Genomic DNA, 12218 nt, shown 5'->3' with positions numbered 1-12218 from the left:
TCTACACAATAGTTTCTGAGCAATTTCCTGGCATAGTCTCATAATCTCTGCAAAATTTTACACTCTCTGACTATTTTGATGTGTTACTCGTGCTGTTAAGGGAACGTTGTCTTGCATGTATTGTTTTGCCCTCAATGTACAGTTTAATTTAATATTTATAGTTCATTTACAGTTATCATTTGGTTCACTACAACTGTAAATGAACTATAAATATTAAAATAAACTGTACATTGAGGGCAAAACAATACATGCATACGTATTGCCCAGACATCCAATCAACTACTGCTTTCCTCATTACAAAGGTTTGATGTCTCATGGATTATCTCACTTAAACCACCATTGCTTGCTTTACTTCTTCAGACACAGTGTGACTTGGATTGCTGTGTGTGATCATATATACTATTTGAGAGAAGGATTTAGCACGAACTGTCTGTTTAATTTATCTATCTTGAACAAAATTTAAAAACGTGGATTTCGGGTGGATTTTTGGTGAGCACACTTTCCTGTAAAGCACGCTCACATGTTTAATCAACATTATCCAGAATGAAATAGGATTAAAGAGATTCCACATCACTCCAAACACCATCTCCTGCCACGCAGGGCTTTCAAATACAACCAATGCCTAGCAAATGCCCCAATGCTGAACGAACACTTAGCAAACAGTATATTCTGATAAGAAACTTTAAGTCAGCACAATATGCATTCATTCAGCCAGCACTGGGGATTTTGCTGTGTGCTGCTAAATATAGGACCAAAAAAAAAAAAAGAAGTGCTTGAGAAGTAAGTGTAAAACAGGAAATTTAATAAAAATGGTGTGAAGAGGCCTAAATGTGAGCTACTTGGCCACGTTACACCAATAAGAAGTAAGGTGATAAAAATAAACATGCAGTAAACGAATAAGAAAATAATAATAATAATAATAATAATAATAATAACAATAATAATAATTAATAGCATTTACATTCATTTCAAATGGGTTGAATTGAGCTGTAAGCCTATATGCAGGAAGTTATAAACAACACACATGCAATCATAGATCTTTGGTGAAGTTGTACTACTACTACTACTACTACTACTAATATTAATAATAATAATAATAATAATAATAATAATAATAATAATAATAATAATGTAAACTTGATGTTCTGTCGGTTGGCACTGGAGGGGATATGGCTGCTGCTCAATATGTGGTCATAAGAGTATAAAATATGTTAGGCTATATCAAAATAGTTAAAGTTTATAAATAAATAACCTCAGCTTTTCAGCTTTGCATAGAAATAAACAGGTCCCTGTTAATCTCTCAACTTTCACTGCAAAAAAAAAAAAAGTCAAGAAAAGTAATACTTTGAAGGTTTAGGCTAAAAAAAATCGACGTGTTTTTACTCATTTTGCAAGAAAAAAATATATAGTGACCTTTCAAAAAGTGGATTTAAGAAAGTCAAACATCTTCAAAAAGCCCGAAGTATTTGTTGGCGTTTGAGAAGCACAAGTAAGGCGCGTTGCTTCCGGGATACACGAGCGGCAGAGCAGTCGGTAATAAACATCTTCCTAATAAAGCGTTTTCTTTATAGAACAGCGGAAGCGTCACTGTTTTTGCGCCGTCGTTCAACTCGTTACTCGGTCCGTCCATTTCACTCGACAGCAGCTGCCTTTTTAATTTATTCCGCCGGTTTTGGAACCATATTTTCACCTGAGTCTCGGTGAGCTGCAGAGAGCTGGCCAGGCACGCGCGCTCCGCGCTGCTCAGGTACCGCTTGGCGTCGAACGTCGACTCCAGCTGGAAGATCTGCCGCTTGGAAAAGATGGTGCGTGTTTTCTTTTTCGCCGCCATCCGTGTGCTCTTCTCGGTGCCGTTCTCACGCGCAGAGCTTCCGTGCGTATCTGCGCTTCCGCCGGCGGCGCTTTGGAAAGGTTCATCCTCGCATCCGGTGGTGACTTCTGCACGCGTCCGATCTGAAATTTGGAAACAAATTAGTTAAGAAAAGAGAGTCGGGGAAAAAAACCCCGATATATATATTTATTTCTTTTTTTTTTTTCATTAGCGTGTTAGGTGCAGCAGGAACAGCATCAGACGTGCTACCGTTAAAAGAGTTCTCGTGCCGAAGAGGAAGCGCGTCTCCGCGGACTGGAGCGCGCGGAGCTTTTGAGTGACAGCTGTCAAACACTCGTGCGCTCGACTTTAGATTGAGAATGCTGTCAATCGTGAACTTAAAGGAAGCGGCTCGACGCGGAGGTTCGTCCTTGCTCATATTCACAGGCAGGTTTTTTTCGTGTCCAGGTCTCCGTGCAGCTTCACACCCAGACCTCGGTCCCCTCGAGCACCATCGCTCCGCAACCGACTAGCAACTCGGAGACTTGTGCGAGCGTTACTCCACACACCGGAAGTACGTGGTTTCCCCTTTTCGTCTATTGGTCGCGGGAATCCCTCAGCTCAGCGGCCAATAGTGGAGAAGGGCGGGATCCGCGCGTGCACCCGTTCCCAACACAGCAAAATCCTCAGTGTTAAATACAATACACAGGGCATGCAATAAATTTACACGTGAAAATGCATGCTCTAAAGAACATTTTTAATACGTTTCTCTACGTGCATATGTTTCCTACAACCCACTCCTCAATTCATATTTAGGATATCGATTAAACAGAACACAAATACTGTGGAATAAAAATGTTCAAACATCTCTGTTTCAGATAGTTAATGCATTATTATGCATCAACATTAATGACTGAAGAACTGATGCATTTAAAAATACATTTCAGGTGATTTAATTTTTCCCCCCTCCATTTTATTTGATTGTGTTTAATGTTGAATATGTAATTTCATATCAGTTTTCTAAAAAGTACCCAGCTGCTATAAGCTATTTCAGCACACTGTGTGGTTTGTTAGAACATTTATTAACTTATATTCTATATAAAAAATTAATACACACTACATATAACAGATTCTTAAATATTTTGAATAGAAAAATTTTTATATGATTGACCAGATTTACCTTATGTTTTTTAGCAGTACATTTTTGACTTAATTGCTATTATTGACAATATAGTTACACGGTTTTAAGATGTAATTTATATCAGTCATTGATTTTGTGCTGTTTTGTTTCTTTGACCTTTTCTTTATGCATGAACACTGATCATTTCTGTGTATTCATTTAGCTTCATTTCTTACGGTGTTCATTTTAATATGTGTTTATAGTGATCTTTTTTAGTGAAAAATACACGTGTGCGTTTATATTGTCTTCTAAAAAAATATATGATTATTTTTCTATTTTTAGAATTGACGTTTGTGTGATTATATTTACACCCTCAATAATCGTATCTTACTATAAAAGAATGATAATAATCTGTAATAAAGTGTAATGACAAGCACAAGCCCAAACAAGCACAAATACAGTGAGTTTGTGATGAATTTATTACCAAGTTAAATGCATTGTGTGAAAAAAAGTGATAAAAGCATAGAAATAAGTGTATCTGAATAAAAAATATTTTTTTTACAAAGCAAATCTGAAATAAATACATATAGGCCAATAGGAGGGCCTGGTTCCCCATGCATAGACTGCTTTAGACTTTACAAATAACATTGAAAATAAAATATTTCTGTTATTTACTGTATATATACAGTAAACTTCCCATTGTTTAATAAATTGTGCACTCTTAGAAAAAATGGCTCATTGAACAATGAATTCTTCCGAAAAAGAAACACTGTTGTAGTTCTACAGAGAACTATTAATGCTTCTCCAGAGGGACAACAGAAGAGTGTATTTATTTGGCCAGTTGGATATGTACAGCCTAATTCTAGGAGACAATTAAACACTAGGTATTCATTATTAATTACCTGGGAGATTTGCGCTTTAATCATATTATGTGAGATCTTTGGATGGTTCTGTGGCCATGTGTGTTATTGCACTTCAGTAATAAGATAAACTCAATCGTGTACGACTGTCCATCATCTTTCATTCCGTGATTTTAGACAAGTCCTGTTAGCTGGGACCTCAGAAGACTGACGGAGTGAGTGAAATTACCGAGTGGGTAGCTCACTGAGCTCGTAAAGCCCACGATTGGAGGCGACACTTGCGGCACATTGAGGCCCAACGTGGCACTCTCATGATACAGAATGGGGACGCGCACGATGCGCCGAGATGAGTGCGAAACGCTGGTAGCCTCCAGTTCTGCAGCCAGCTGTCTCTTCCACTTATTCCGCCGGTTCTGAAACCAGATTTTCACCTGTGTCTCGGTGAGATGTAGAGACGCGGCGAGGCCTGCGCGCTCTGAGCTGCTCAGGTACCGCTTCACGTCAAATGTGGACTCCAGTTGGAACACCTGGCTTCTGCTGAACACGGTCCGAGTTTTCTTCTTCCTCACTAAGCCGGAATCGGTGGTGTCAGGATGCGCGCCCTCATCTGAGAGCCCTCGCGCTTCATCCGCGATGCTGCTGTCAGTCGCTTCGCGCGTGCGGTCTGCGCCTGGTGTTTCAGACACGACCGGGGAGTCCCTGTCCCTGTCGCTGGACACGGAGTCGATGTGTTCGTATGAACTACGGATTCCCCCTTTCGGACCTTAACAACAGATAACGTGTGTTATTATAAGAAAGAAGAGGAGCCACATAACCTAATAATTAATTGAACCGCTGCACAAGCATTATTTCTCCTTTTTTTTCTCTGCCTTTAGCCTGTTAGCACCTTCTGTTAGGGTCAAAATGAAATACATAGGCGTATCTTTTGAACATGTATCTCATAGTTTGTCTCTTTTTCTCTATTCAACATGAAAAAAATTACAAATATATTTTTGGTACAGATGCTCTACCCTTTCAATGTGTATATTACATTATTATTATTATTATTATTATTATTATTATTATTATTATTATTATTATTATTATTATTAGTATTTATTTTTATATTCGACCTAATCTGGACAGGCTACAATAACTGATGAAATATCACTTAAAACCAACTGCACTCTACAAAACATAACAGGTGAATTCTCCTCATGCACCTTTACCTCCATGCCTTATTTTCACTCATACCTGATGTCTTTAGTGTTTCCCAAAATATAAGCTAGATGCATGCACAATTCACCATTTCACATATAAATTTCTAATTCAACTGCCCAAAAGTAACAATACATCCACTGCTGAAGTTGAACTGGTTCTGGAATGCTCATCTCCAGTTTTAGCTGACACGCGCATATTGGTTTTACGCAATGAGGCATAACGATAATGTGAACGCGCCAAGAGCGTAATTGCTTCCGGGGCCTCAGAGCAAACGTCTGCACAGCAAAAGTGCTTAATAAAAAAAAGTTGAACCTTGAAAGTGAAACTATCATTGGTATAATAGTGTTAATTAATGCATACTTGCAGGATTTATTCTGGCAGAGTATAACACACATTTACATTATATCTACAGATATATAATTTACACTGCACTCCACAAGCTGACTGTTCACAAGCATTTTGCTTTCTGAATGAGGTTCAGTGTGACAAAATAATAAACAGTGCCACGTGATATAACTCCCTGATATTTTGAGCTGCAGTGATTTTGGAAACACACAAACAATGCCACTGATTCTCATGATCAGCCTGTAGTGTAGGTGAAAACAACATTTTACAGTGTTTTGCCTTTTTTTACTTACTCTCAGATCTCTCTAGAGCTCCGAGATTCAGGGAGTCCCTCCTGTACCAGAGCGAGGGTGGTGAGCCTTTCCGACATATTTCCATATCGGAGTGTGTGTTGGACTCTTCATTACACACTTCCTGGTATTGCTCTGTCGTGTGTGTCGTCTCTCTGTGTCCTTCGCCATTTAGGATGTGTTTGACAGGACAAACAGGAGGTTTGCTGCGATCTGAGCCAAGCAAGTTCTCGATAAAAAACGCAGATCCTCTCAATGGCGTCGACGTGTGATTCTCCGCGAGTTTATCAGGCATCTTATTTTGTTCTTTGTGTAAAATCCACCGGTATCCCAAGTTCATAGGTGTGTGTGTGTGTATGTGTGTGTGTGTGCTACACAAAAAACAACGAAGCCGTTTCCTTACGATCTACCCGTTGCACCATGTCTTAGTGAGATTAAGTCCGAGCAGAGAGAAATACCAAACCGAAAACGTGCAGATTTTGAACGATCACACTGATAAATTGGACGTGTTAAGTAAAAAGGCTATAACTGTCGGTAAAATCCCTCCTGTGTGGCTGATAGCGCCTGGGGGTCGGAGGATCGCCGTCGGTGAGCGCTTTATCTGGGTCAATTAGGAACAAATCAAAAATACTTCCATAGACAGTAACCGAGGCTGCGCATGGAGCAGGATTCTGACTGCCTATTGGCTGACTGGGATGTGACGCCATAAACGCGTTACACCGAAAAGGAACTCCGACGTTAAACTCAAATAAACTGGACATATGTGCAAGTCGTTTAATGAAAACTTTTTTGTTTGTTTGTTTCAATAAACATTGAGATATCTTCTTCTTCTTTATCATCATCATCATCATCATCATAATCATCATCATCATCATCATCATCATCATCATCATCACCATCATCATCATCATCATAATATATCTCAATAAGCATTGAGATATCTTCTTCTTCTTTATCATCATCATCATCATCATCATCATCATCATCATCATCATCTTCTTCTTCTTCTTCTTCTTCTTCTTCTTCTTCTTCTTCTTCTTCTTCTTCTTCTTCTTCTTCTTCTTCTTCTTCTATAATTTTTTTTACCACACATTCATTACATGCTCTTTAAATCTCCAGTCTTTTTATTTCAGGTCACTGACCCGTTACATTGCGTTTTCTCAAGCTTTTAATGACCTGAAAGGGTTTAGGATTAAATAAAGGTGAACTGATGGGAATCTCGGAGTTCTTCTCGGGTCTTGGTAATTGACTGAATAAGACATATTACTAAGATTATTCCTTATTTAATGTCATGTGACATCTTGCTTCTGACAGTAAACAAAGCTATAAAATGATCAGCTGTAGTTTGTCTAATTTTAAAATTTGTGGCCTGAAGAAATCGTTACAGCACAAAAAAGTGCAAACGCCTGAATGTTTCTGTAAGTTTTCCGTCAGTATGAATAGGAAACGAGTTAATCCACTAACTTATAAGATAAATTATTTTTTTCTAGTCGTACACTGCAAACAGAAATGCACTAATCAAATAAGCAAGGAAATAAATATGATATGTAAACAAACAAACAATAAAACAAAGAACAAAGGATTCCTGTTTGAAGCATGTTTGCCAAATTGAAATAAACAATTTTATTTTTTAAAAGTTTGCTCTTAATTATCAGTTTAGTTTATATGATCAAAGTAGTTTAGCAGCAACTAAACAAAAATTTTTCTTAATTTATAAAAAATAAATAAATATATACATAATAAATACAAGTTTAATGAAATTACACACACACACACACACACACACACATATATATATATATATATATATATATATATATATATATATATATATATATATATATATATATATATATATATATATATATATGGCGCAGGTTGTCATTGACTGAAACAACCCTCAGCTCAAATTTTTTATTTAATAAACCATTTAACAACGTTAGTATTTCTAGTATTTTTAGTGTTTAATGCTTTATTGCTTTAATAAAGATAAAAATAAAGAAAAAAAATAATTAATAAAAATGTCCCGTTTAAGCAGTTTTACTTATAAGGCGACGCGCGTTTAAATAAATCTAATTGGATTCTGTGTTATAATCAGACACTGTGAGTCTGCTACTCATCACTTAGTGAAATATATTAAGTTCTAGATTAAAATATATAGCAATAAAAGTCTGCAAAAGCTGTTTTGAATCTTTTAAATTCTTTTAAATATAATTCGTTATTTTACGCTTTCTGTGTGTTGATTTTAATTTAGGCCAAATGCACCTGATCTATCTATCTATCTATCTATCTATCTATCTATCTATCTATCTATCTATATACTTTTTTTATTTATTTTTTGTTAGTGACGTATTTTAATTAAAAGCAATGAAAATCAAATAATCTAGGATGTAGTAATTAACAACACCGACAACTTTTCCTAGCATTTTAGGACCACTTCTCTATATCACCCCTACAATGTGTCGTCTGTTATTAACTATAATTAATTTTAATACTGAGATGATCAAGGCCAGGTAGACTTGACCGACATCAAAGAAAGATATATTATGTACAATATAATACAGTATAACAAAAATAATCTAAATATTAAACAATATAACAAAATAGGCAAAAATGAATGAAATCACTTTCAAATCATTGATTCAGTCCATGTACCACCCTGTTTCACTGCTCATCATAATCACTGAACAATCCTAAATGTTTTTAAAATTAAATGATCTGAATGTGATAATTGTTGCTATATTTTGTTATATTGAGATATTGTTCATGGTGTGCTGTTTGGTGAGGATTGATGACAGCCTCACTCTTTAGCTTGGTGTTGGGCATCATAAACAGATTTAGACTATAGTCTCTAGCACCATGTTATGCTCACTGTGTGAATGTTTCATGTTGACCTTTCATTTGCTCTTTGCCTGATGAAGTTAGATTTCATGTGTGAATGGTTTAGCTCTTGAAATGACACAGACCAGACCTCAGAGGTTTCCACACATGGCTAAGTGGATTACATCCATTCTTTTCTCACACTCATTTGTGCATGTGTGCGTGTGTGTGTGTGTGTGTTTGTTTACAAGAGATGCATTAACTTTTGTATCGGAGTGTACAGTAGTATTTTGTGCAAAATACTCTCTGCTCTGACCTTTGGACGCGATGGCAGACATTATGTAGGCCAACTGATTGTTATCCAGACTGCATGGCATTATAATACTGTTGTTCAGCATCTCTCTCTCTCTCTCTCTCTCTCTCTCTCTCTCTCTCTCTCTCTCTCTCTCTCTCTCTCATCTTCTCTCCTAATCTATTCTTACTTTCTTAAGTTGAATAGAATAGAGTTGAATACAGTCATTTAAGACAATTATTAGTTTGTAACTGTTAAGAAATAAAAAAATATGATATTAGATACATTGCACCATCTGTTGGCGAAAATAGTATACTGCAGGTAATTACGTAACCCATTTGTAGTTTATTGCTTTGTCTATAAGTACAGCTTTAACACACACACACACACACACACACACACACACACACACACACACACACACACACACACACACACACACACACACACACACAAAAATCATGTACAAGAGAATGCCATATTGTGTACATCACCTTATCTGAATAGAACTAGCTAACATACTTGCACAGAGTTTGCATTGCAAGCAAGAAAAGAGTTTTAAATATAGCCTAATGTGTGTCAGTTGCCCAAAACGTGTGGCTAAAATGTGGCCAAAAGCTCTTAAACACTTGGTTTAAGGTCGGCGCCATATGGAATTTGCCCCTGTATAAAACCTAAAATTAATAAAATGTGTAGTGTGCAGTTTCTGTACTTTTTTTGGCCAGAGGAAAATTGTCCCATTTAGCTGCACTTAAGTTCTGATCTGCAATAGTGTAATCTTCAGAAGATTAAACTGGTTTTCTTTCATGATTATATATTTATATATTTATTTAGTGTGTACTGAAAGTGTGCAGTAGTGTGTGTAGATTTGCATAGAAGGTGTTGTAATTACAACATTTTTTAATATACATTTGTAATGTATATCTGTAGTCTCTTGCTCTCTACTTAACATTGGTTCTCACTTGAAAAAGTGGTTTTATTCAATGCAATTTTCAAAAGTACTTACACAATAGAATTTAAACACACTACCGTGTTAATAGCCCTGCTTTTACCCGTGGTGAACTGTGCTGACCTGATAAGTCCAGACATCTGCTCAGGCTGTTTAGAGCTGCATTCAGTCACTGTGAAAATCATTGGTGAAAATATTAGTTGTGCTGCCAAACCCCAGACTGTCAGTGTGTGGTTCTTCACATTCACCAAATACCGGTCATACAGAAGAGTACCGCGATCCAATTTCATTTTCAATTACCTACAATTTCAGGTCAGTTCTATTTAATTATACCTCATTTTCAAAATCTGTAAAACTCAAACATATGAGGATCAAATGTTTAGCGTTCCTAAGAAAGAAACTACGCTCTCCACAAATGTAAAAACTTCCAATACTCTATTATTATTATTATTATTATTATTATTATTATTATTATTATTATTATTATTATTAATTAATCTATTTATTTTTATTTATTTATGCATGTATTTATTTATTTATTATTTTTTAATAACAAAAAAAATATATATTTTTTAGAAATTTGTTAACAGGTAGTGTTTTAGGAACTAAGCTTAATCTTAAATCACTGTCTGTGTTAAATTTGACCTTAAGTAACTGTGGAACAAAACTGCATGCAAAAGTAAAATAATACATACAGAGCATTCACAGTACATACGTTATATCCATTGGCGAATATAGTCGACTCTTGCAAATTAACAGTTACTAACAATTTCAGTATAATTTATGATGATGATGAAGATGATGATAACAATAATGATAACATTATTATTATTATTATTATTATTATTATTATTATTATTATTATTATTATTATTATTATTATTATTATTACTATTAATGCTCACCGAGTCTATTATCTGCTCACATAAAATGCCTGGAAAGACAGGACTATTAGTTTTTTTTATCCCAGATTTTCAAGAGTCCAAATGTATTTATGCATATTACTTTTTAATTTATTAACACTACTACTATATAGCAAATGAACTTAAAATGAAGCCCTTGAACTTAAATTGTAGACACAGTATACACACAAAAATACAGATATATAAATATTACTACTTATTATTATTACTAACTGGGAGCCAAGAACAAAACCATCCAATTTCGAATACAAAAATACACCCATATTTATCTGCTATATTAATAAGCTAATCCAGTTATTTCCACGCATAATTGTGCCTAATTTCCCTCATGACTTAATATTTACTCCACTGCTACTTTTATATGACTTTTAAATGTGAAACTTCAATGTAAAATTCTCACATGTGTAGAAATGTATTTTAAAGATATGTAATATAATTAATTCTATCAGGTCTGTATTCATTTATGTAAATATATAATTCTCTCTTGTTTTTCTGTGAGTGGAAAGAAAAAAATGCTATTATGTTTTAATCAATTAAATAAACATTTTGTAGAAGTTCTATATTCATACAGATGTACTTTATTTATACATGCAGTAGATTTTAGATTGAATTAAACATTCAGATTTAGATTCCCATCATCCACTGTTTACTTGTTCCACACCTCTGTTTTTCCACTAGATTAATTTTAATGGCATAAAGACGAGGCACTGAGACGCCTTGGTAACAACAGGTTGTAGAACTTAATCCAAGACTTAATCCAGAGTTGAACTGCTTTATCAGCTGGAGGTTTTTCATTAAGGGAGTTAGTTTGTTTAACCTCTTCACGCTACGTTGACCTCTGTCAGCCTCGACTCATCACCACAAAGACCTGAACATTTTTAACAGCCTTCAACCAACCAGCAGCCTGCAGAGTGCAAAACTCCCGACCCTGACATAACAAGTACAAGATATACAGACATGAAAAACACATGTAGGCTTGAAGAGCTTTATACCTGTAGCAAAATGTTAAAGATTTATTAATAAAACATACCTACAAACACAAATAATAGATTTACATTTCCATATAACTGAGGATAATATTTTGAACTTTCTTTTCTTAATTCAAACATTGGATTGGAATGGCTTTAAATCCCAATAAAATCACATAAATTCTGCCTGTGTGTTCTACCTAATACACCTAATTCTACCTAAAACATGCGTTGTGCATGTACAGTATTTATGCTTTTGCTTGTATGTGTATGTGTGAGAAAGTGGGAGAGATCTAAGGAAATCCAGCATTCTTTTCCAGCTCATGCCATTATATCCCTAGAAATGTTTTCAGTATTTCTCAGAGTCTCAGCGAAACACCAGTAATGTGCTCAAAGCCTTTGTTTTTAATCGCATCAGTCACTGCTCTAATTGATATGCCTAACTATAGTTTTGAGCTGAGAGGTTACACCCTTGCACAACATAATCTTAATTATGCACACGTATACAGAAAGTAGTGTATTATTGATAGACTGCATTATTGGTGGTTTGTGCATTAATTACCCCTTGTTTAAGTATGCCATTTTGTGTGTGTGTGTGTTTGTGTGTGTGTGTGTGTGTGTGTGTGTGTGTGCGCGTATGG

At 35.4% G+C, this 12218-nt stretch overlaps 3 protein-coding genes across 3 annotated transcripts in view; 1 reads left to right on the top strand and 2 right to left on the bottom strand.

Annotated features, from left to right (window-relative positions):
• The window catches only part of LOC132847582 (GTPase IMAP family member 9), a 166259-nt gene that overhangs the window by 78934 nt on the left and 75107 nt on the right, over positions 1–12218 (top strand). The window lies entirely within an intron of this gene.
• hmx4 (H6 family homeobox 4) lies at positions 480–2370 on the bottom strand. The gene is made up of 2 exons (XM_060871447.1): positions 2081–2370; positions 480–1953 (listed from the first exon to the last, which is right to left on the bottom strand). Exons 1-2 carry the CDS (start codon positions 2247–2249, stop codon positions 1439–1441), a joined length of 684 nt encoding a protein of 227 aa, XP_060727430.1. The 5' UTR covers positions 2250–2370; the 3' UTR covers positions 480–1438.
• hmx1 (H6 family homeobox 1) lies at positions 3458–6219 on the bottom strand. Its single transcript, XM_060871446.1, has 2 exons — positions 5629–6219; positions 3458–4553 (listed from the first exon to the last, which is right to left on the bottom strand). Exons 1-2 carry the CDS (start codon positions 5963–5965, stop codon positions 3964–3966), a joined length of 927 nt encoding a protein of 308 aa, XP_060727429.1. The 5' UTR covers positions 5966–6219; the 3' UTR covers positions 3458–3963.

Source organism: Tachysurus vachellii, chromosome 6 (assembly GCF_030014155.1).
Source record: "Tachysurus vachellii isolate PV-2020 chromosome 6, HZAU_Pvac_v1, whole genome shotgun sequence".
In the NCBI taxonomy this organism is placed as follows: Eukaryota; Metazoa; Chordata; class Actinopteri; order Siluriformes; family Bagridae; genus Tachysurus; species Tachysurus vachellii.
Note: the sequence above shows the minus strand (reverse complement) of the source record. Positions and strands in the feature narration are given on the sequence as shown.

Bases quoted from the DNA above. Each gene is read 5' to 3' on its own strand.
- hmx4 (XM_060871447.1), bottom strand. From the start codon at position 2,249: ATGAGCAAGGACGAACCTCCGCGTCGAGCCGCTTCCTTTAAGTTCACG. The intron at 1,954-2,080 runs GTAGCACGTCTG...TCCAAATTTCAG, and splicing joins GCACGAGAACTCTTTTAACG to ATCGGACGCGTGCAGAAGTC.
- hmx1 (XM_060871446.1), bottom strand. From the start codon at position 5,965: ATGAACTTGGGATACCGGTGGATTTTACACAAAGAACAAAATAAGATG. The intron at 4,554-5,628 runs GTAAGTAAAAAA...TCTGTTGTTAAG, and splicing joins AGCTCTAGAGAGATCTGAGA to GTCCGAAAGGGGGAATCCGT.